We start from the raw sequence: 24,915 nt of genomic DNA, 5'->3' as shown, positions 1-24,915 counted from the left end.
GAGAAAAAATTTTCTGGCAGTCCCGCTGGGGGCTCTACAGCAGCACATGGATGAATTCCTATGCATTTCCCTTTTCTGATCCCAGGGTGTTGATAACATCCTGTTCTTTATTTGTGGCCTATATAGAAATTCCTGCAATAGCCAAAAGCTGCTATATAAACAGGTGAAGAATGTTTCTGTTCTCCAAATCTAGATTGCCTGTCTGTTATAATGGATGTTGGATGTCTGCTGTGTTGTTCTGCACTAAGAGCGTCTTTACTCACTCAGGGAGGGCTTTCATGCCCTGAGGGCTGCTCAGTGTAAAGTCTAGCACAGCTTTATACTTCCTTGTATAATTTTTAAGTGTTGCTCAGGCATTTTTTAGCTTTTCCATATCACAATCCAAACTGTTAAGTTGGTGTCAAACTCCTGGGTGAGGAAGAGGAAGAATGGTAGCACAGGAACCTAGATGAAATCTTAATCTGAGATTTAATGAGCAGTTGTGGCAGGCTAAAATACAATGTTTTTCTGTATTAATTGTTTCTGAGTATCATGCCTTACCTTCTTTTAAGAATCCTTTCTGCAGGAGTTCCTTGTATAAAGTCACTGTGCCCTTTTTTGGTATCTTGCATTTGAAAAAATTTCATATGTGCCTAAATGGCAGAGGTCCCTAACTCCATGTACTGCAAGTTACATTGTAACACCAACTTTTAAAAACTAAAATTAAATGAAAAATCATTCTGTCCATTGTTCCCTGACAATGCCTCTAAATTTAAATAGTGAGCTCAGCTACATATTTAGGAGTGTTTTGACAGCATGTGAATATTTTTTCAATTTACTTTAGCTAATTTAGAGATGCAAAAAATAATCCAAATATAGATTAATATGTATCTAAGACCTGGTAAATTTTGGCATCCCATTCAGTTCAAGGCAAGCTATAATCAAGAATAGATCTTGGATCATTTTAGGCAACATATATGAAGCTACATGTTGTCAGGTTATTCAGCACTTCTGCTGTGACATAGTTGGTACTTGCTGAATTTTTGCTTGAAACATCTTTTTTCTCTGATCAAAGTGCAATGCTAGGTAATTTACTTCTTTTGCATGCTCTTGTCCTGAATTGTGATACTCCCTGCAGCCACCCCCATTCTCTATCTGTACCTTTCTATTCCCCTCTCCTCTCTTTTTTGATTTTTTCCTGTTTTTTCCTAAAATACAGAAATTGATATGGTTTCTGTTCCAACAGTATTCATTTCTTTGGGCAAGAGTCACTTTTTATGGCAACCTAGAACTATGTGTTTAGGAAGCAATCGTCAAAGTAGTTTTAAAGATAGAGAGGAGTCATATGTTGGGGTCACGTATTTTTTTAGGTAAAATTTGCCATTGTGACGTCTGATTTACATGTATGGTAGATATTCTGTCGTTCAGTGTTTCAGTTTTTCTAGTAAGTAATTCCAGTCCTAAAAATGAAAAAATTCCTAAATGAGAGATTTTTTTTTACTTCATTTAAGGTGAGAGTCAGTACTGTAGTGTGTCACTCATGGTTTATTATCTTTGCAGGTGTTATATAACAGGCCTTAGAAGTCTAAATATTAAATAAGACTCTCTTCTTGCATTGTACTTCACAAATGCTCTTAGTAGTTTAGGAAATTAAACAAATTGATTGATTAATTCAGTTATGAGGAAGAAGTAGCTTATTCTGCTTTATATTCAAGAGAAAAAAGAAATATGCTGAAAAATTATAATGGTAATGAATTTATACTGATGTTGTTCATTTTGTACTCAGAATGTTTAACTGCATTTCTTTCCTCTAGGATAACAGCAGAGGAAGAGAAATTTAAAAAGGAGTGGGAAGAAGACTGGGGTCCTAAAGAACCACCCAAATCTCTAAAAACTATAACTGCAGAAGTGCACTCTCCCCCTCATTCCAAACACAAAAGTAAGTAATTGATGTCAAATTTCCTCCTGGTATTTGTCCAAGACACATCACTGAGCTCTGTTGAATATACCGCTAGTTTGTCTCCACGTTAAGGTTGCTATGAATTGGTTATTTTCAGAAGACTGGAAGCATATGATAAATCAATTAAATAATTCTTATTTAACAGGTATCTATCTTGCAAAATATACATCCGTTCACATAGTCATGATTTTTAACAATCAGCAGCAGGAAAAATAAAAATAATAAGGCTTACTAAGAAATGGTCTGAAGCATCAACCTTGGGCATTTGGTGCATTGTTTTGCATGTTGTTTCTGTCAGCCTTTTCACAGTTTGGCATGGGATAGTAATGATGACTTTATTCCAACCCCCTGCCATGGATGGGGACACCTTCCACTAGACCAGGTTGCTTAAAGCACCATCCAACCTGGCCTTGAACACTGCCAGGGCTGGGACATGCACCACCTACCCATGGAGTTCTTTACTGTTCCAGTGCCTCACAGTAAAGCATTTCTTCCTAGCATCTAATCTAAATCTGTCCTCTTTTAGTTTAAAGCCGTTCTCCCTTGTCCTGTCACTACATGCCCTTTTGAAAAGTTCCTTTTCAGTTTTCTGGTGGCCCCTTTTAGGAGCCAAAAGCCTCACCTGAGGTCTCCCAACTGCCTTCTCTTCTCCAGGCTGAACAGCCCTAGCTCCCTCAGCCTTTCCTCATAGCAGAGGGGCTCCAGCCCTCTGATCATCTTCATGGCCGTCTGCTGGACCCATTCTGACAGGTCCAGGCATTCCATCTTATATTGGGAGCTCCAGAACAGGATGCAACACTCCAGGAGGGGTCTCATGGAAGCAGAGTAGAGGGGCAACCTCCCTCCCTTGCCCTGCTGCTCTTGATGCAGCCCAAGATGATGCTGGCTTTCTGATTTACTTGTCCAAAGGGAATTAAGAGAGTTGGAGCTTAGCTGGCAGTTAAGAAGCTAAATTGGAAGCTGCAAATTGTATGTGGAGAGTGTACTAAAATTGTATTGTAGAAAGAAAAATGTGGAAAGTTCTTGTTGCATAATTTATAGGAGACCTGGGCCAATTCCTTATCTGATATTATTTTATTATATTATTTTGTGTGTGACTTTGGGGAAGTGTGCTGATGGTTCTGTTACAGGAAAAGCCACCAAACTCTTCAGGGTTCCCTTCAACACATAGTAGACCAGTTGTCCACATGCAGATCCTATCAGCTCTTCAGGACTGGAGGAGGTTGGAGATTATTTTAAGTAGAGCCTTTTTTTTTTTTTAACAATTCTGTAGAAAAACATCCGGTCACTTACTCCAATTTTTGTTTCAAAGAAACTTCTAGTCACACATTACTGATCTCTTTTTCATTTCATGGGAACCCCCAGTTACTGTCACTTCTGTCCCCTCACCCCTTTCCTCCTTTGTTTCTCTAGAAGATATAAAGGGAGTTGCACATGACCAACTTGAAACAGATGACATGGATGAAGTGAACATGAAGCAGGACAAACAGGTTTGCCACTCAGCCCTGACTTCCTATACTGATTCAGATTCTTCCTGTGTCTCACCTCCTCCTGACAGTCTGTCTTGACTTTCAGCTGACCATTTGGTTTTCCTAAGGCAATTTGTGTGGTCCTTTAGTAAATAATGAAATATTTTGACACTGCTGCTGTCATTGCATCTAAAGATAACCTTGATATGAAATCTAACAACCCTACAGGAACGTGGACTATATTGAGTGCTCTGTGTTAGCAGTATTTCCTATACAAAGTTATGGTAACATATTCTTTTGTACGTTTTTACTTAGCAATATATTTTAAAATACTTATGCACTTGGCTTGAAATATTTTGTCCTGGTAAATGGAGCTTTTCATGTCTCTCCTCAAAAGCCGTGTTCTGCCACAAGCTTGAATGAGTTTGAATACCTGGTTAACTTTGATAAGGCTTGCTGAAACTACTGCAAAGTAGGAGTGTGACCATAAAAATCCTAGCAATGCACATGGCCTGTGTGGTTCTGTATGAAGAATACTTGTTGCATTTTCTTTGTTTGGCATAAAATGTGTATCACTAAAATAAGGGAAGCCTATGACTAAATGTTCTAGAACCATTTATCAAGAATTTAGCTAAGAATTTGTCATGTAATATCAAACCTCTGGTGTTGCACCTTCAAATAAATTTTAATCATTTACACATATGAGCATTGATTGGTCTGATTATGAGCCTGTCCTTGGCTTTTCATCAAAAACCAACTTTTCCTTTACCTTTTGTAGCTTTTGGATGGTTTTATCGGTATGAAGGGAAATTTCCCACAATCCGTAAGGTACAATGTTTGAAATGTGAATTTGTTTGCCATGTGTGTTTGGATTGGAATTCCTTTTTTCTTCTTCTCTGCTATTTGTAAGCATTCTTTGTAGTCAAATGCTCCTTCTTTTAATGTGTGCACGAATTAAGATGCCTTTGGGATGCATGTGTCTAGGACTTTGTCCTTTTGAGTCCTTCAGGCTCTGGCTTCTGCCATGTGCAGAGGGAATTGTATAACAATACTCTGCAGATGTTTATTATAGGTGGGCAATGCATGTCTTCATATTCTCCAAAAGTCCTCAATCATGTGTATATAAAAACAATAGAGACAAAAATTATCCATTTATACCTGTGCAAATCTCTCTTTGGGAGGAGTGCTGAAGGCAAAAGGCTTTTAGGCATGCAGATATGAACAAAAAAAACCAGTTAACAATCTTTAAGTTGATAGAGTACTTCTGTATGGAATACTGCTGAAGTATTGCAATTTCAATTTATGAGAGTTTCAAGTAATATTTCGTACTTGCTGTTGCTTCCTTTTACTTTATTTCTTGAAATGTATATCAGCCCTATTTTAGGGGGATTGCTGTTGTGCTGTGTGCTTTAGTGGTGGTTTTTTGCCAATTAAGTGTGGTAAAATTGCCATGAAGATTTTGTGTGTGTATCTGGCAAGAACTCAAGGTTTCAGAGGAGGTCAGGATTGTTTCTGACGGATAAAGCATTTGTGTCACTGTTTAGGACTTCTAATTTGACCTTCTGTGTGCCCAGGGTATACCTGTTCCCCTTAAAAGAGATCAGGAGAAGATGGTGCATTCCAATAGCTTTTTGTACTGCTAGTGACTGTAAATCATCATGGATCTGTAACCTGTGTGAAAACCAGGGCAGTTGGGATTTTTATCTGAGAATTATAAACACATGCTATGGAAACTCCTCACACAAAGAGGGTAATATTTGGGGTTGCTGCTGAAATCTATAGTTTAGGAGAATTCCTAACTACCTCTTTATATACTAATGATCTTAACATAATTCCTGTTGAATTATGAACACACCACACTGTGTGCACTGGAAGCTTGAAAACATTTCATTTTCAGTCATTTGCTTTTGGCAGTGGTGAATTTCTATCCTACTCCCTATTGCTAATGATTTTTTTGTTTGTTTTAAAAACAATATTTTACTCTGTACTAAAAATGTCTATAATAGGAAGTAAACTGAATCCATGGGGAAAATTGTAGGAAAGGATGAATCATCCTGTTGCATCTGAATGCTGTGAGTGCAGCTAAGACACTCAGATATATGTTCATGTTCTAGAAGACTTTGGCTTGTGTACTGCTTAGTGGGCCTTTGAATTCAGTAGTTCTTCAAATGTTGATACTGAGTAAGTTGACCTGCCTGATGTTACATCTAGCAGTCAGTGCTAAATGTATGTTTGAATTTTTAAGAGGATGATATTGGCAATTGTTGTTAAGATAAAAACTAATTAGCCCCGAACAAAACAGACCACAGAATTAGGTTTACGTTAAAATATTAGTGTGAAAGGCTAGATATTTTTAGTTAAACTTTTATTTCCAATGTTTTTGGGGTTCCTTTTCCCCCTTGCTCCCCTCCCTACAACACCACGACCACCATGTAACCATGAAGCAATACACCACATCCCACTTAATTCAGCAGTATGAAGTTGCAGTTAGCTGCTTTACTGGGCGATTTGGCTTCTGTAGCTGCCTGGGAAAATGTCTGTTCTCTAAGGCTTTGTTATCAATATTAACATGCAAAAGGTGAAAGGAAGGCAAATAATGCTATTTAATGTGAAGCAGTTTGTGGTGATTTTAGGAATTCAAAGCACTAAGAGTCAATAGCTGATGATGATGAGAAGAGCAAAATCAAACCTGAAGCGCAGCCTTTCTGGCTGTGGCAGTAATTGTCTACAAGTGGCCACCTGTTCCTCTGTTTTAGTTTTCATAAACAGAATGAGAACATGGCATTTCCAAAATGAACTGAGTCCTACCTGTACAAATGTGAACGGGCAGCCAAAATGTGACATAACAAAAGAAGAAATAAGGAGCGGTGTGTTTTGAAGATAACAGGAACAGAGACTTCCAAAAGACTATGTAGCTTTTCCCTTTCTTTGTGTCCTACATCTAAAATTTTAGTCACTTTGTGCTGTATTATTTAACTCATCTGAGTAGATTTTATCCAGTGCTTGTAGGAGCTACATGGTCTTTGTGAAGCAGTGTTCCTTCTTGGAAGCAACTCAGTTTCTGCACTGATGTAAACCTTTCCTTTACAATTCCTTATTTCAGTTTTATTAGGGGATGCAATGCTGATTTTAGGGCATGTGCATGAAGCTGTTGTGTGTGTTGACTATGCACATCTACCTATACATGAGCATCTGTCACCTGAAAGCAAGCATTCATATATTTATATATAAATGCCAAAACAGAGAGATGGCAATTTAAGACGCAACCAAAACTCTTTGAATATTCAGTTTTGTAGTGGGCCTGTGTGCCCTAAAGTTGTAACTTTGCAGAGGAACAAAAAAGTTGAATTCTCTGATCTCATCCATCTTATGTTCAGGGGCACAAGCCCTCCAAAAATTTTGAATTTCTTGAAAATTGCTGGGTAAAGGAACTTTGGATTTTCTTTTAAAGAACCATCCCCATACTTGGGTAGACTGTAATTAAGTTTTCAAGGCAGACACTCATGTACCAAGATTGAAGTTTCTGGTGGTTTTAGCTGATGTAAAAGTTTTTCTTACAAAACCTTCCCAGAAAGGGAAAGAACGAAAGAAGTCAAAAAGTGATAGCTTTTGTGAACAGAAGAAGAACAAAAAGGAAATGGAGTTTGAGCAAAAACTTGCCAAAGAGAAGGAAGGAATGCTGGAAAGAGAAAAACAATTGAAAATAAATCGTCTTGTGCAAGAGGTATGTTGTCACCTATCAAGTGCAAAGCTATATTGAAAGAAAATTAAATGGATTTTTAATGGAATTATTTTAGCAGGACACTTGTTTACTTATTTCAAAGATAATGAAATTTTAAAAACTGTCTTACTGCAAAGTTCTGTTGCTGCATTTGCTTATTTCTAGTCAGCTTTTGTCCAAATGAGGGTACTTCTGCAGTTGTGTCCATGTGTAGTGATGAATTTACTGAAAAACAGCAAGATAGGAAATCCTTCTTAAAAGTATTATTATTTTTTTTAAACTCTTTTAGGTGAAATTTCATACTTTTGAAACATAGTTGTCTTATGACTATACCTGTAACCTTTTCTAATGCACCAATGTTATGGTCAAGGTATCTGAGACAGAGCGAGAAGACCTGGAAGAATCAGAAAAGGTTCAGCACTGGGTGGAAAGACTTTGTCAAACACGGTTAGAACAGATCTCCTCTGTGGAGAATGAGTCTCCTGAGGTAAAATTCTAGTTTTTCCATATATTGCATGGTCTCTAAATAACTGAAAGTTGTCTCCTAAAAGCAGCAGGTTTTACCAGTGGAAAAAATCTGTCTTTGTCTTTCCCCCTCAGCCCTTTCTAAGGGGGGGCGGGGGGGGAAGTCTGTAATTGATACTTAGAATTTGTAACATTTCTTTTCCTATATTTTATGAAATTTTAAACATCATTTTAATGAACTGATTGTATTTTGTCCTCTTTAACTCTCTTATCACCACTAAATTGGCAGTTTTGTCTCATTAAATATTTGGGCTAGGTGGGACATGCTGCCCATCTAACAGAAGCTAGGTCCAACAAGCTAGATCCATCTATGTTCATTAGTATTATGTGAATATAAAAACATCATTGATAGTGAGCTCTTGGAAGCTTCCTTGTATTGTGTGAAATAAAGGAAAAGGATAAGAAAATTACAGAAAGATAGAAAACTCACAAGGAATAGGGTTTGGGCTTGTACTTTAAATAGTCCCCTTTAATCAGGGGAGCTGCAGAAAGAGATTGTTCTGTAGAGCCTGATGGTTCTAGAATGGGGTGAGGCTTTCCCACTGTCCTGTTGCTCTGGCTATCTTCCAAGGAAAGCCACTTCCAAGAGGAACACTGCAATCTACTGAGCTCTCATGGGATCCCCGAGAAACTGCAACCACAAAAGGGGCCTTGGGGAACGCTCTCGCATGATGTTCCTTCAGGTCACCGTGGAGCAGCTCTGAAAAAAGCAGCTGATCTTTTGTTCCTCATGGCCCTAGGCTCAGATCCATGTGGTTTTACAGTGCAGGTCTTTAGTGGAATGATTATGCAGAGGTTTTCTCTCACTATCCAAACTTGGCAGCCTGTGTTCTGCTAGAACTTTGTCCTCCTTTGTAAAGTAAGAAGAAACATTACAGATTACAAACACTGTTGTATTTTCAGAGCTCAACCTGGATTTAAGACCAGCACTCTGTGTTGTGTTTGCTCCATCCATTATATAATTTCCATACTATGATGTTTCTACAAAAATAATCCATTATATTATATAGAATTGCTCTAGTATGTTTTCCTACCCAAGCAGTTAAATATGTAAAACACAAAACTGGAGTGCTCCTTAGAGATAAATGCAGCTGAAAGATATTCAGGTGCTACAGGTTGAAACTGTTTCTTGGGAGCAAGAGCATTCAAGATCTCCTCTGCCAAAGAAGTAGCAATTTTTCAGCACAAGGAGGTGAGCATGTTAGATAAGAATGTGAAAAGTGTCACCCACTGAGGGACATGTTGCCGTATTAGAGCAAGATGAATGTGTCTGTCAGACAGCTTATCTATGTAAAGTTTCCTCAGCTGAGTCTACAAAATAGCACGATGAGTGAATTTTCTCAAATACTCCAGTTGGATCACTGATAAAACAAATGTTAGCAACTGTAACAGCATATGTGGATGCCTTCCTCGCACACTTCCTTATTTTTTTGGATGAGTTGCTCGTTGCATTCTGAAGTTCTTTAGTACCCCAATAGATCTGGTGTGTATTAACGTAAATTATAAAATCACAAGCCCCTTGTGGATTAACATAAATTATAAGATATCAAGCCCCTCGAGGTTCTGAATTTAATAGCACACTAAATTTTTGTTTTGATAGCTGCTTAAGCTTAGTTTCCTTTCTTGTACTAATGTGTGGTTATGTTTACACAACTTTAACCCCTTTCCCTTTTTTTAACAACATAGAATCTCAAGGCCTGTCTTTGATTATTTTCCTTCAAATAATCACCTTTGTGAGGAGCAATTCCTGCTTTCTCCTCATAAGAACCAGAGAGGCAAAAGTTGTGTTATCTTGCTTTGTCCTGTAATTTTGCCTTCTGAAAACTATGCTGTTGGGGTTTTGTGGGGTTTCTTTTGTCAACCCCCCTTACCCCAACAGTTGCTGTCACACCACTCCTGGTATTTTTTCTTTTTAAACTGGAATCCCAAGGAGTGCTTTTGGAAAGGCTTTCAGAGAAAACGTTGGTGTATATTCTGTGTGGGAGAAGCAAAGCTCTCCTGTGGAGGAGCAGTTGGCCTGAGCGGTGTCCTAGGGCTGCCCATTCCTCAGAAGTTTTGAGGCAGGTTTCTGTTCTGTCACCTGTAGCTGGCGAGCGGCCGTCCCTCTCCCCCAGCCACCTCGATGCGGCGCTTTGCCGGGGGCCTGCAGCTGCACACCACAGACCTCGATGACATCAACTTAGACGAAGTTGACAAACCCAAACAGCGTGCGCCGCCACCACCTCCGCCGCCACCGCCCACTGTAACCCCAGCACCGCCAGCTCATCCACCTCCTGCCTCAAATGCCCCACGAGGCCCAGCCCTGTTGGTAACACCAGCTTCCCAGGTGACCTCGGGATCTGTTTGGATGCATGCGCCTTTATCGTTCCCCTGAGTGCCTCCCTGCCCTGATCCATCACCCTCTTTGTCCACTCGACATACCCTTCTGCCCCTTGCAATGTCAAAGGAGAGAATGGGGTGGTTTCTTCATTTTTATCACTAGTGAATGCAGTCTAGAGGTAGTTTCATTTTAATATTTTTTATATGTAAATCAGGAGGAGTTTGCTCTCCTGCTTGCATACCTTGTAACCCTGCAGATGTACTGAGCAGAATGTATCAGTTTAAAAAAAAAAGATTGTTTAGACTTCAGTGATTAAAAACTTTAAAAAGCTATTGCAGGCAGCAGATTTAATTAATTGTTAAATTTGAGAAAAGTATCCCTGTAGTGGAAATTACTTGTAGAAGTTCTTTAAATGTGTCATCAAATTGCTTTGTTAGGTGAGAAGAGTGGACAAAGAAAATTGGCCTAAAGTCAGAAGGCCAAACTTTTAAAAGGTCAAAACTGTGTGAAACAAAAAAGCAAGAGCTGGTAACCTGGTTTGACTTTCTACACTTTGAGAAAACATTGACTTTCTCCTATTGCAATCTGAGTTCAAAAGAGGATCAAATAAAATAAATTGTGTGCCAAATCTCACTTTAGGAAAGAAATGGCAGCTGATTCATCATAATTCCCTTTGCTAAGCACTGTAGTGAGAATCATGTAGTTGTTCTTTTGGCAAAAGCTGCTTACTTGTTTCAAGCAGCAGAAGAGGATCCCATATGGTCACTTCTTTCCTATACAGTTTTCTGCATGGGTTGACTGACTGCACTGTGGGGTTTTGGGGGTTTTGCATGTTTACTAAATAGTCTTTGTGTTTGCATGATTCTCCTTGGGTGGGGAAGGATATGCACATTTATCCCTTTTTGGTAGAAACTGGTAGATTCTTTCTGTGAATAATTGCCCTGATTTGACCCATGAATCTCTTGCAAACTTCTGTGGACCTCTGATAGCGTTTGATCTATTTGGTTCATACATTTCAAGTGCCAAGAATGTGCTAGATCTACTGAAATGGAAATATAATATGTTCTTATGGATAGCAGATTTCCCAAGTTATTTGCAAAATAAAAATGACGAGAAACGACACAAGTGTAAAAAATACTTGTGTTGAGACAAGAAATACACTCTTTTAAAGAGAACAGAGACTATTCGGACAGAAGGAGTAATATAGGAACTGCCATACTTATCTGACCCCAAATCAATGTAATCTAATATCTGTTTCTGGCGGTTTGTCACTGCTAGCTGTGTTAGAGAAAATAAATTAATAATTAAGAAAAATATGTTGGGTAACAACAAATAACCTAGTCTTTGAAATTGATGTCAGTTTTCACTGAATATAATTACTGTATATGAGGAAATAACTAGGCTCTTAGTAAAATTAATTGAGCCAAAGCTGCTTTGTTTATAAATAGATAATTCAATATATCTGATGTTGTTTCAGAAATGGACGAAGAATCCAAAGCTTGACAATTTATTCTTGCTACCTTTTACAAAGTCAGTTTTTAACCCCACAGATAAGCAAAAGCAGTACATTTGTGTGGCTGTAGATTAAAGATCTTGTATTTATGCCTGCTAAAGCCAAAAAATAAGACAACTGTAGTTGTCCCATAAATTCATTTCTCTAATATTACTCAAGCTGGTACATCTTCTCTACATTGCTCCATTTTTGGTTTTAATTCAGATAATGTGATTTCCAATTCAGCTTGAACAAAACCTGACAAAAGGAATAAAATCCTGTCAGAGACGTTCTTGAGAACTAGCTGTTAAAATATCTAGTATAAATTATCTGTTTCTGAAAAAAATTATTATTAGCTTTACACTTTATATGAACCCAGTACTAAGTGTGTTGCTGTTTAGGTTGTAAGAAACACCTCCCACGTTGGCAAAGCGTCCCCTGTGTCAAGCAAGCCGCTGGTATGTCACGAGCTGTTTATCATGGCTGTGGTTTCATGAACTTCCCATGTAGTGCTGATGACAAGGAACTGCCAAAGGTTTCACTCTGCAGGGATCATTTATTTAAAATTTAGCACAGGGAATGATCTGTGTGGGTATGTTGCTGTGCTGAAAGTACAAGTGATTGGAGTGACTTCTAATGCTCCAAGGACTTTGTATTTCAACAGTTTAGCAAAATGAAGTCAATATTTGCATGTTGTGAATGTCTGTATGTCACAGCACATGTGCTTTGCTCTTCCATCAAGGCAAAAATTGCTGAGTTCAAACTACCTTTTAAATATAATGGGTGCTAAGATGTAAGTTTCATCTCAGAACCACCATTTGTTATCTCTTTGCACTGACTTTGCCTGATCAGAATGATCAGACATCCATTCTGCCCTCTAGAAAAATCTGTTGCTAAATTATGCAACTCCAGGAGAAATCATCCAGTTCCAGTGCAGCTTAACAAGTTGGTATCTGTGAATCTGTTGATTCTGATTCTTCTAAGTTCAGAATGTTTAATGTATTTTGCAGTGAAGAACAACATTAGTTGAGTGATAGCCACAGGGACTTTAAAATATCTGATTCAAAATTTTTTAAAAGTTGTTTAAGAAAGGAAAGGATGGGGGAAACAAGCCCACAGGGGAAAAACATGCACACACGCACAAAAAATAACGAACAAAAAACCAAATCCAAAAAGTGGCTTAACCCATTTGCTGGAAGCAGATAAATAATTTCAGAGGTTACAGCTTGTACCCTAAGAATGATCTCTGGAATACATCACATTTCCTATGAGAAACATTGAGAAAAGTGTCCCAAGAGTTGCTGGGGCTAAGTCAGAAACGGAACCCATGGGACTGTTTTGAACTCTTTTCTTGAATAAAACTGTGCTTGCTGTCAGTGGGAGTTTTGGCTGAGTGAGAAGTGTAGGATTGGACTAGGCCATGCTGAACGATGAGGTTTCTGGGTATCTCTGCTTTGTGGAGTCAAGGGCAGGGAATTGACCTAACAAACTCTTGCTGTTAAATCAAGACAATTTAGCTTGAAATTCCTTATGGAAAGCTGTTTGCTGCAGCCCTGCTGAATTTCATCTTAAAAGATTTATTTAGCCATGGATTAGTTAAAATCTTTTTTTGGGTTCACTGTGTTCTTACACTCAACTTTAGCAGTTTGGGGTTTTTTCCCCTCTAACTTCTCATTCAGTGTGTTGCCATTATGGGAAAAATGCCAAAAGCAGTGCTGAGATTATGGAAAAATCTTTCTGGTGAAGCCAGAATTTAGGTGAAAAGCTACTACTTGGATATAAGAGAAATTGTGTTTTGGTTTGTTGACTTTATGAGCCTTAGGTAAAATAATTCTGTCAGCTCTGTTTTGGATTAGTGTCCTTAAATTCATTATGATAAACCATTTGAATTGAGGAGTCTTGGTGAAATGATGGATTTGCGTAAATTAGGTTGTAAACAGTAATTTTCTTAAATTAACTCCCTAGCAACTTGCTCCAAGTCCACCTACCCAGCGTCATCCAGGGGTACCAATAGTCTCTAAACCAGTTATGCTGCATCCTGACCCAAACTTCGTGGTCAGGCCAACAATCAAATCAGAGGCCCTGGTAAGCCTTTTAATATCCTTTTTCTGAGTGCTCCAGTACTATGAGGGTTTGGTTTTGATATTGTTCCTTGAGATGTCCTCAAAGAATCAATCTTTGTCTCATTTCCTGCTAACTAAAATTCCTGTATATTTTTAAGCAGTCGCTAATGGTAAGTACGAAACGCTATATTTCCATTTTTTTTCCAAGGTGGAAAAGCTACTTTTAGTGACAATTTTTGTACAGAGCAGTGTAAAGCCCTAGAATCTGTACATCTTATTTCTTATTTATTCAGATGTTGGGTTTTATTTTTATAAATTCTGAATTCATCAGAAATGAAATTTTTAAAAAATTAAGTCAATTGCCTTTTTCCTTTGTAAACAGCCATGAACATACTTGAAGATATATGCCTTATGATAAATTATATATGTATATATAAATATATAAATGTATAATTTAAATTAAATTTTAATTTCCAGGGGGAAAAGGTATGTGATTATATTAGACTCTAATATAGTAGTCGTGCAGAGTTGCTGCAAAATTCAGTTGCAATCAGCTTCTTTTTCTTATTTCTTTTCCATTTCTGTTTCAAATGCAAGTGAAGGGGAAAGTCAGAGGGCTAAACATTTTAGGACCAACCATGTAGCATCCTTGGGAATTGTAGTTTATGAGCAAAGTGAGCCAAGGCTTACTGAGCAAAACAAGGAGAAATATTGCTCAGACTGGTGATAACTCCCAGCTGACAGTCCTCGAAATTCACCTAAAAGAGCTGGTGAACTAGTTGGTAGTGTTTATTCTTGAGGGTCATTATGACTTAAGCTATTTGTGTCAGAGTTCTGTGTTTGTTGCATGCATGTTTGTGGATACATGTATATATGTATTTGTAAGACAGTAAGTGACAGAAAACCCATCAAATTTGTGTTATATTTATTTAATTAAAAGCTATTTCTGGCAGTAAGTTATGTGCACAATATTCCTAGCTGTGTTTCATTAAAACATGATGGATTTCTTTGTCATTTTTTGCTTTAATAATTTAGATAGTCTTGTTTCCTTATTTTCCCCTGTTACAGTTTGAAGAAATTTAAGTGATACTTAGTAACCACTTCTCACACAGCCAGAGTCATCTTGAAGCTTCTACATTATAAATGAATTGAATGGTAATTGGAAGCGGTTTTAATAAGTTGCTTAAGAGAAGGCAGGCGCATGATCTGAATTTATTTTTAGCTCCCTCCAGTGGAGATATTTCCTTCAATTGGAGCTCTCATTTTGATTGTGTTCAGTAATTTAACATCTCTAAGCAATATGAAATCCCTTAGGAGAGGAATGAACAAAGTCATAATCTGCAGTTCATATCATCTAGCTTTTGAAAAAGTGTATATATGTGAACTAGTTTGCAAAATGGATAATATCTTTATGTGTGATCCAACAGCCTTGGTACAAATTTTAAAAGGCCCTTTTTTTTACTGACTATATACAATTAGTTTAAGAAACTAGCAACAAGATCCACCTCCATGGGAAATGTCTTATGATTTGTTATGCATGCATGCACATTTTCCAAATCACAAGTCTGCTAAAATCTTTCAGATTCAATCATCTTCCTTCCCAAACTGCCTTATGTTAGTTGGAAGATCAAAATTTCTGTGGGAGCAATATTCTGGTTGGACTTTGAGAGAAATATCAGTCTATAAATTGGTTTAGTGGACCTTATACCTCTTACTTCCATTGATGGGTTTCTGCAGTAAAGGGTATTTATTTATCCTCACTGCAAGGAAGTCATAAGTGGCATGTGAAATAAAACAAGCATGGATACTGAAGAGGAAGATTACTCCTATTAATAAAAGAGAAGGCCACTGTATGACAAACCAAACAAGACAGTGCCTGCCTGTCTCCAGAAGTGTGTAAGAATCATAATTAGATTTCATGCAAAAGGGGAGTGAGGTTTGATTGGTTGCTATGTGTGGGTTTGTGCCTGTGTGTTGAAGTTCAGTGTTCACATACAGGACCAGTTCCACTTCTCTTAGTGGAGGAGAGTATCACCAAAGACAACATGTAGGGGGATAGAATATAAGAAAATAAAGATAGTGTAGGGAGTAATCTTACCCCTAAGGAGTTGCAGCTGGGCCAATTAGCAAAGATTAGGAACAGGCCTGACTTTAACAGGCCACAGCTGTAAGCAATGAGAAGAAGATGCTATGAAAGAGTGGGGTGGGTGAGAGGGGAACTGGGGTCGGGTGGCTGCTTGGTGAAGGAGAAAGAGTCAGTGCTCTGAGGAGCTATCCACAAGAAACACCATGAAGGTATGAAATTTTTGTGATAAGGAGACAACAGTATGGAACCCCTGCAATAAGATAACAACAACACCACACCATTTGCTCTCTGGTTTCTCATCTTCCTAGATTTTGCACACCTGGTGGAACTCCAGCTTTTGTCTTAATTTGACATAATGCACACCACTTTTTCTGCCTGGTTTTTACCTGAATTTCACTTTCCTGAGTCACAAGCTCAAGAAAATGAGGTTGATGGATTTATTTGATTCAAGAAACAAATCCAGTTGGCCTACATTCAAGCTATTAACTAGTAAAGAAGAAAAAGCCTGTATTTAAGAATAAAATAGGGATGCAAGAATGGGTAAAATTCTCCTGTTACCTGGAGGGTAGTTGGGCCAGATAGTCTCTGTTGTGACTTAAGTAATCTTATTAATTAAATTCAGGTCAGAATTACAGGGTCTTTTAACAGTTGATGGATGTGAAATTGTTTTCACTTACAAATAGGGAAATGATGGGAGATGTTTAAGCCTTAAGTGTGGCCTTGAACACTGAGGGCTGCTCTGAGTGAAAATCAGGGTGAGCTGTACTAGAGTGAGCTGGAATACACCCACAGCAAAGCTAATTAAATTTTGGCTCAGAGAACAGGAGGGGATTGTTATGATTTAATGGCGAGATTGTCATAGATGCAAAACCACCAGGAATATAAGTCTCTGCTCTCCCATCTATCAAAACCATGCTGTTGTGTGAGTTACAAGGCTCTGTTGCACTTGCTGCTACGAAGTATTTTCTTCCCTTATTTGTTTGCAGCTGGAGGAAGAATTTCTGAAAGGAAAAAAATAAAATTTAAGCTTTCCTCTAGTTTGCAGGATTTGAAGCCTGGTTCTGCAGGACTGAAGTCAAGACAGGTGCTTAGGTACCATGTGGCAAGTTGGGGAGGATTGGAAATTTCAGTTAGTATTGGTTATAGCCATACCCAAACAATCTGTGTTGAAAGTAATTTTTTTTAAGAGATGTTTTAAAGAGGTTTGTGGAAAATCTTTCCAAACTTGCCCATAAGTCCTTCAAGATAAAAACTTACAGTTTGTATTAATTAAGCATAAATTACATTTTATTAACTCTGGAGTATATTTTTTCCAGGTAATGGTAGGAGTGTAGGACACTGAGAGGAGCATTAGTAAAACTGTTACCTAGTAATTGTTTTCAAAGCAAATCAAGTTTGTAAAGGTAGGTGCCAGAGTCTGGTCTGTAGAAAGTTTTTCTTGTTTCAGAAAACTCAGATATGTCACCTGATTTGCTGCAAGGTTTTGAGTGGAGGCTGGGGAACTGTCAGTAGTGTTTTATTGGGACTTAGCCCATTCCATTTTTGAAAATTTTTGTAGACTAAGAGGATATTCTGTATTTTAAGTGACTCCAAACTACTGCATACAATTTTGTTAGAATAGTGGAAGTGACAGAAAAACAAAATGAATATGGAATTTCAGACCTTGAAGCCAAACAGAAGAAAATAAGATCCATTTAATTATAAAATTCACCTCCTCAATATAGGAAGTCCTTGGTAAGCAAACCTTATCCTAAGAAAGCAAACCTTAAATGCATAAGCATATTTTTACTGTGACTTCTCAATATTTTTGAAATTGTCTACCATTTTGTCCATATTTAGGGTTGGGGTTTTTTTCAGTTTTCTTTTCTCATATATCATTGATGAGAGACCCAAGCACTGTTTTGTAGAAATGAGTTGTAAAAGCAGTCATGGAAGATATTTTTAAGAAATCTTGTGGTATGGAAATGTGCATTATTTATGTAGTTTTTCTAGAATTCTTTCCACTTTGCATCCAGTACTGTTTCACTTTGTGTGTTCTCTCAATTTGAAATTATACAGGGAACAAGCACTACCAAGTCCCAAGTGTGATTCAGTCCCTAGGAGAGCAAAATAAGCAGTAAGATAATTTATGAGTAGGTGATACTTATTTACAGCAAAAAGTTAACACCTGGTTTGGCAATTTTCTTTCTTTTGCAGCCACAAGAGATGTTTAAAAGGATGGTGGTTTACAATTCATCATTTAGATCTAAGAAAAAACAAGTAAAATAACGTTTTCCGTGTTTTGTGTGGTACTTCTTGTTTGACTGAACATAGATTTAAAACTTTCCTTTCTAATTCTGTTTCTCAGTTTCTAAAACAGAAGATGCAAGACAGGCCTAGTGCATGAGTACTGCTGGTCTTTTTAAGCTTTAAGTGTGTGCCTGTGGCTCCAGCTAGGCTAGGCAGAAGAAGGAGAATAAATCCTTAAGGCTGGACCATCTGTAACTCCCGTTATGGTTAAGTGCAACCTTTAAGATAGTTGAATACTGATAACTGATCTGATACTGATATTCCTAAGATTTCCTTGTTTCTTTTAGTGTCCAGCTGCAATGCTTTCAGTGATAAAATAATTTATCAGATTAGCAAATAGAGCTATCATCATAACATAATTACTGGGAGGAGGTTAGAGGAACTGGTGGTGGAAAGCCTTGTTCATTCAGCCTTCCTGTATAGTGTAGCATTTTCCTGCTGTGTTTTTGCTTTTGTTGCTTTCCTCTGTCATGAAGTTTTCATCTCTTCATCTTTGGTTACCTGGTGGTTCAATAGATGGCTTCTTGAAGAGGTAAACTTCAGGCTGAACTTCTCTACTACTGTAAAATGTGCCAGTTTCTGTACAAACCCCCTCTGGTAGTGCATGCTAAGTTATATGCATTGACATTATCTGAAAAGTTGGGACACAGTATTGAGCTCACAGTGTGAGATTTTGAGTGGAAAAACATGAAGATTAATAATTATTTTTTCTTTTTTTTAATCAGTTTCAATCTATATCTAGAAGGGATAACTGACCAAGAAAGATCCAGCTTTGAGATTATTTATTTGCCAGTAAATGCCAGTATGTTCTGAATATATAACAATTGTATTCTCAAAAGAGGTGTTTTTTTGACAAGTTTGTTATTTCTCGTCTTGAGTTTCTCTTTCAATTATGTGTTGTTGTTGCTTGGGGTTTGTTTGTTTGTTTGTGGTTTGCTGTTGTTATTTCTGGTCTCAATTGCTCTTGACTATTGTTGTTAGAAACCAGTGAAGCAGTACCATTAGTATAAGTGGTTGTGTTTTGGAGGTTGCTTTTTCTTTAAATATCAGCTTCATCTTTCACCTCAAAGTCCAGACAGAGTTGTTTCAGTGCAATCAAATATTTTACTGTTCCATTTTCAACTTATGCTCAGTCCTCTGAATGTTTTTGTAAGTCAAAAGGGGATTTAAATGCTCCTAACTCTTTCACCTGAAACATCCTGAGTGGTGTGAGAATAGGCTTAGGACTGTGCTTTCCACTTGGTTTTCCTTGGTTCATTCATCCTTGCTTGCATATGGAGTGCACTCTCTGATCTCTGAATTTGTGGTGTCCATTTCAGGGAAGATTTATTACAGTTCAGTGCAATGTCTTTTTTCTGTCTTAGCAATATTTGTACATTATTGGATCCAGATCATTTCTCTGATACATAGTGACATGAACCCAAGGGGAGAGCAGTTTAGGTTGAGTATTAGGAAATGGTTTTTCACCCACAGGGTGGTTGGGCACTGGAAGAGGCTCGCAGAGGCACGAGACTGACAGCTCAAGAAGTGTTTGGACTGTGCCCTCTGGTGCATGGTGTCACTCTGTGTAGGCCAGGAGTTGGACTTGGTGATCCTTGTGGGCTCCTTCCCACTCAGGATATTCTGTGTTTCTGTGACTTTTTCTTGCAGATTGTTTTTTAGTGATTTTTTAAATTTTATTTTGTGTGTTTGTTTTTGTGGAGTTTTTTGTGTTTTTTCCTGTTTAAAGATTATTTTCCCAGGGAAACTTCCTTCAAGGGCAACATCTGTTTTTCATGAGGGCAACCTGGGACAAAGAGTTCACTGACTTCTTTTAGATTACATAATGACTTAGTGACTTGGCTAAGATTGGAGTTGTCTTCTCTAAATTACTTGCTCCAAATCCATAGCTATCTACTTTAGCCATGATTCCAAAAGGCAGTACTAATTCATTTATTCCAAGTATTAATTGTTTGGGTAGCTTTCATTGTAAAATACTTCTCTTACAGTTTTAGTTAAATGGTTCATAATATTATTACACTTCATAAATTAATGAATGATTGATTGAAGTTTTTCCCCCCAGGATGAAATTCCGTCCTTGCTGATGTCTGTGATGAAATTCCCATTTATCTGGTTAACAAATGTAATGCAGTGTAACAAACTTAATGTAAGGCAGTGCTGTTATGGGTGAGGTCAGAGCCCAGAAGGTTCATAGTGACATCAAAATTAGGAAGCCAGAGGAGGTGATCAAGAGTATAGCAGAGGAAGCACTAGTATTTTCTGCTGCAACTTTGCCATTTAACAGCCAGCCCTTAAATACACCAAAGGAATCTTAAGCTTTGTGTTTGGTTTACAAGTGGAAAGAGGCTTAGGTGAGTCTGGCAGTGGAATAGTCTTTGCTGTCAAATGGATCTAATTGAAAAGAGACAATAATGAATTTATTAACCTTTATCATGCACTGAACCACTGGTCTGTGTAAGGTATTGGCTTGCCTGCCATGTCTGCAAATGGTTGTGTGGTTCTGTGTTCCCCTGTCCCCAGCTCACTGCAGCTCCCACGAGAGTGGGAGCTGGGTGCCTCAGTAAAGATTTTCTTAAGTTCTGAAGTCCTTGCTTTAGCATGCAGGGTTAAGTGAAAGCTTTCATAAATCCCCAGCACAGGCCATACAGACTCACCCAGTAGCTACTAGTCCTTCTCAAGAAACTGCACTCAAACACCACTGACTCCTGATTGCTGGTGCAAGAACTCCCATCCTTGCAGAACAGGTAACTCCTGCTTTTCCCTGCAGTCTTGGTCTGACAAGGGTTAAGCACTACATTTTGTGAGTCCCCTCAAAGTTTAAAAATACTACAGTATTATCTTCTGCATTTCAGACATTTCCTGACAAAACTTTTAAGTTCTCCACAGAACTATATGAAAACAAAAATCATATTGTTGTCCTGCAAATTGTCTAACAAATTGTTGTCCTGCACTTGCCTGTGGTATGAAGCCAACTCCCTGAAACTCAACATCAAGAGGGAGAGAAGGGGGCTGAAAAAGAATCCTAAAACCCAGACAGAGTGGAGTAGTGTTGCTGACTACTGTGAATTGGAGCCTGTCATTTTCACCTGTTACCATTCAACATGTTGATAATCCCAGGAAATGTTGCTCCAAACAGTGTGGCAGAGCATACCTGCTCATGGTGCTTTCAAGATTTGTTTGTTCTGTCAGGTGTAGAGAGGAACTATGGAGCTCATAAGTGGTAACTCTTCCTCAGAAATGCTTCATTATGTGACCAACTCAAATTATTGATCTGTCATGAGGTTTTGAAATGTCTTCTGACTGTCAGGATGGACTCTTTGCTGTCTCTCTGGACTTTTCTTCCGTTTCTGTCTTCTTTCATAGCTTACAGAATTACATGTTCTCTCACTAATAAATAAAATGGAATTTCTGTGTTAAGTGTGTGAGTTGCTAGTTTTGCAATTAAATATCATTTTATTCTCAGGGCTTCCAGAAGTATGTGGAAGATTTTGATCCATATTCAATGGTAAGGAGAGAATTTAAGCATGCCTCATTGTTTAATATGAAATACTCTTGAAAAAAGCCAAATCCTTGATTTTGAAGGCTAGGAGTAGGTAAGATTCTTGCTTGTTGCTTTTCTGGGTCTTGTGTATTTGTTTTTTCTGGTCGTGTTGAACAGAAGCATTCTTGCAGAAAAAGGTGATGTGGTGTTCTGATCTCCGTCTAACACTATTTTAGAAGGGGGAAAGTTCCCTTTACCCCCAGAAATTACATAGATCAGCTTAATTGTTTTGTCTTGCCAAAGTGGAAATGATTAATCATTATATCTTTTCACAGTTTACCCCAGACCAGATTATAGGAAAAGATGTACGGCTATTACGAATAAAAAAGGTAATTACTGTGTTGATTGATTGATATTTAAAGAGTTCATGTAAGGATTTGATGTACAGCATCATTTACTAGGAAGAAGGAAAGATTAAGCTCCTGTTAATGGCAAAAATAAACAGACTTTTCTGAACTAGAACTGTTTTTTTTCATAGGAAGGATCACTGGACCTTGCAGTCGAGGGAGGAATTGATTCTCCAATTGGAAAGATAGTTGTGTCTGCCATCTACGAGGACGGTGCTGCAGACAAACATGGTGAGCAACAATGGGGAATTTGAATGCTGCTGAAAAGTGTTCCCTTAGACTGGCTGAGAATGGTTGGCTGATTGCATTGCCTGGTACTGAAAGGCTCACTTAGTTTTCCCAAGGACCCAAGTTCTGTCTCAAGTTTAGGGGCAGCCCACATGTGTTGCTAAAATTAAGTTATGTAAAATTTGTAAAAACCAACACCTGATTCTCTGGTGTGTTCTTTAGTCAAGGAATGTGTTCTCCATTATTTCACAAATTCTAATGACATTTTTAACACTTCCACATGCAAAACAATTACCTGACCATAGCTACACTGTGCTGCTTAGTTTTGTTCTTTATGCTACTATAAATAGTAATTTGCTAGTTAAGTTGCTGGCTGTTAAAAACCCAACTGAAACCCAACTTGAGCCTCTGAAGCTTAGCTCTTGAAGGCACAAGAACATGCTCACCACCTCATGTGGGCTTTGCACCTGGTGGGAACTATCTGCCATCCTTTTCTTGAGAGCTCTTGTGATGACCAGGTCAACAGAGAGGGCAGTATTCCCTTACACTGTCTTTGCTGTCCTTGTCCCAGCCTGCACCTAAGTTCAAGTAAAAACATTGCTGTGAAAACATTTCAGTCATTTGATGTCCTCAGTGCACTTTTTGGCCCTTCACTCTTTTTCGGATCTCTCATAACTAAGGCTGTCCTCTTATCATCCTCTTCAAATCCAGTTCTAGTTAACTGGTTTTGCTTCATTTCAGATTGGCAAGTCAAAAGCAGTCCTAAGGAGCAAACGCTACACATAGACTGGCAAAGAAATGACCATCATGCAAACCCTTGATAAATGCCATTTTATTCCTTCAGGAATTTAATTAATTTTGTCATTTTTATGGACTCATGGAATTTTTGGGTTGGAAGAGGTCTTACAGATGATCTAATTCCAAGCCCCTGCCATGGGCTGGGACACCTCACCCTAGACCAGGTTGCTCAAAAGCTCATCCAACCTGGCCTGGAACATTTCCCCAGGGTTGGGGCATAGTAGTAACATTCTGCAGGCAGTCATAGTTTGTTAGCTATATAGCTGGATTACCCAAATAGGCAAACTGTAGAAAATCATATTGAACTAGTTTCTTACTGGTCATTATCAATAAAAGATTAGTTTGGCTTTGGCATGCTTAAAAATTCCTGTTGTGTTTGCCTGTGCCAGACTTCCTACAGTTTTTAGTGCAGACTTTGCATCCAGTGAGAACACTTTTCATTACAGTCACTACTGCACAATTATGGCACAGAAAAGGCCCCTAGAATTTTTTTTTGCTTATGTGTATTTGACACATTTGTCTTTTCCCCAGGAGGCATAGTGAAAGGGGATGAAATACTGGCTGTAAATGGCAAGATATTAATTGACAGCAAGCTGGCAGAAGCACAGGCAACTCTAGCAAAAGCTTGGAACATGGGTGGGGTAAGTAACCTGGAATGCTACTTCATTCTACCCACAGAGCTCATATCAGAGCTACTTCTCTATCATGACATTGTCACATCAATACAAACAAGGTTACAAACATGAAAAGTAGTGGGTACGTGAGGTACTCCCAAAGTAAGCTAAAATCTGCAGAAGATGCTGGTATGTAGCATCTTTGAAAACCATGTGTGTAATTTACTGCGGAATTTGATGGTGTTTAGCCACATGTCAAGGTTGATATTTAAACACATAACATTCCTTGTGTTTCTAGTACCTTTACATGTAAAATCACTCTTTGATATTGAAAATTACTTGCAAGTTGATTGCAATTTTCTGATAATAGCTTGTCTTTGTTTTCTTGATGTACAAGCAGCATTACCCTTCAGCTACAGTGAGTGTTTCCACAGCAAGAAATCTTCTCATTGCTCAGAGGACCAATACAGGATGATTGTTAAAATAACTTTTTTTAAAAATGTTGTTGCAACAGTAGATTTTTCTTTAATTTCAAGATACAAATCAAACAGCTCAATCTTTAAATGGTGTTCCAATAGAAGTTTTTAATACAGACCTTACTTCTTCTCCCTGTGGTTTTCCAGGAATGGATTACCTCGTAGATTCTCTGACATTCCATGGTGGTGCACTGGCCACCTCTAAAAGCAGTATTTAGTGGCAGATGTTTACCTCTGCTTTTCTTTTTCAGGATTGGATTGACTTAGTCATTGCAGCATCACCTCCAAAAGAATATGATGATGAAATGTAAGTGCATAAGCTTTTATCTCTGGGGATTAAAAGCTGAGTAACAATAGCCAGTTTGCTTTTTTTGTCACACATTTTTCAATTATCTTCTTCTTCTTATGGACTATATAACCTCCTGCATTACATGGTTGCTAATTTGATAGTTATAAGTAGATGTCATGCATTACAGCAGTGGTTCCCAGACTGCAAAACTGTAATTCTCAGAATTGGTTGTATGTGACTACACACTCATACTTTAAACTTAAAGTTTGGGGATTTGGGGTTTGTTTTTTCTTTAGAAGTTCACTTAAATTCAGTCTGAGTCATTTACTACATTCCCATAGATCATAATTTAGGGAAACACATCCCTGTAAACATTCTGCATCACAACCAGACATTTAATTCTATTGTTTAGTTTGGTTTTGTTGTGTTTTTTTTTTTTTAATTAGATTGCAGTTATTGTTCTTGTCTAAGCAAGCATATATAATATTTTCAGAAGAGATTAAGGGGTTTGGGTGTCTTGCAATGCTCACAGGATCCTTGTTTTAAAGATAATCAGCACAGGTGTGAAACAGAAGAATCTACAGCTACAAGTGTGTTGGAAGTATCAGGACTATACAGCTTGTTTTACTTTGGACAGTTTCAAAAGCAAGACCATGCTTTCTAGTTTGATTGAAGGAAATTTGAAGATATCCTTACTACCAAGTAAGATAGCAGAGCA

The 24,915-nt window shown here is 38.0% G+C and overlaps 1 protein-coding gene across 1 annotated transcript in view; it reads left to right on the top strand.

Moving 5' to 3' along the window:
• Positions 1-24,915, top strand: part of USH1C (USH1 protein network component harmonin) — a 45,433-nt gene that overhangs the window by 20,231 nt on the left and 287 nt on the right. Inside the window, exons 14-20 of the mRNA XM_054275939.1 lie at positions 1,794-1,918; positions 3,353-3,429; positions 21,368-21,409; positions 21,721-21,774; positions 21,924-22,023; positions 23,350-23,459; positions 24,160-24,215. Coding sequence (XP_054131914.1) covers positions 1,794-1,918; positions 3,353-3,429; positions 21,368-21,409; positions 21,721-21,774; positions 21,924-22,023; positions 23,350-23,459; positions 24,160-24,215 — 564 coding nt within the window. The remainder of the gene's footprint in view (positions 1-1,793; positions 1,919-3,352; positions 3,430-21,367; positions 21,410-21,720; positions 21,775-21,923; positions 22,024-23,349; positions 23,460-24,159; positions 24,216-24,915) is intronic.

This window comes from Melozone crissalis, unplaced genomic scaffold, assembly GCF_028551555.1.
Source record: "Melozone crissalis strain CALT ecotype California unplaced genomic scaffold, PUWL_Pcris_2 ptg000018l_1, whole genome shotgun sequence".
NCBI lineage: Eukaryota > Metazoa > Chordata > Aves > Passeriformes > Passerellidae > Melozone > Melozone crissalis.
Note: the sequence above shows the minus strand (reverse complement) of the source record. Positions and strands in the feature narration are given on the sequence as shown.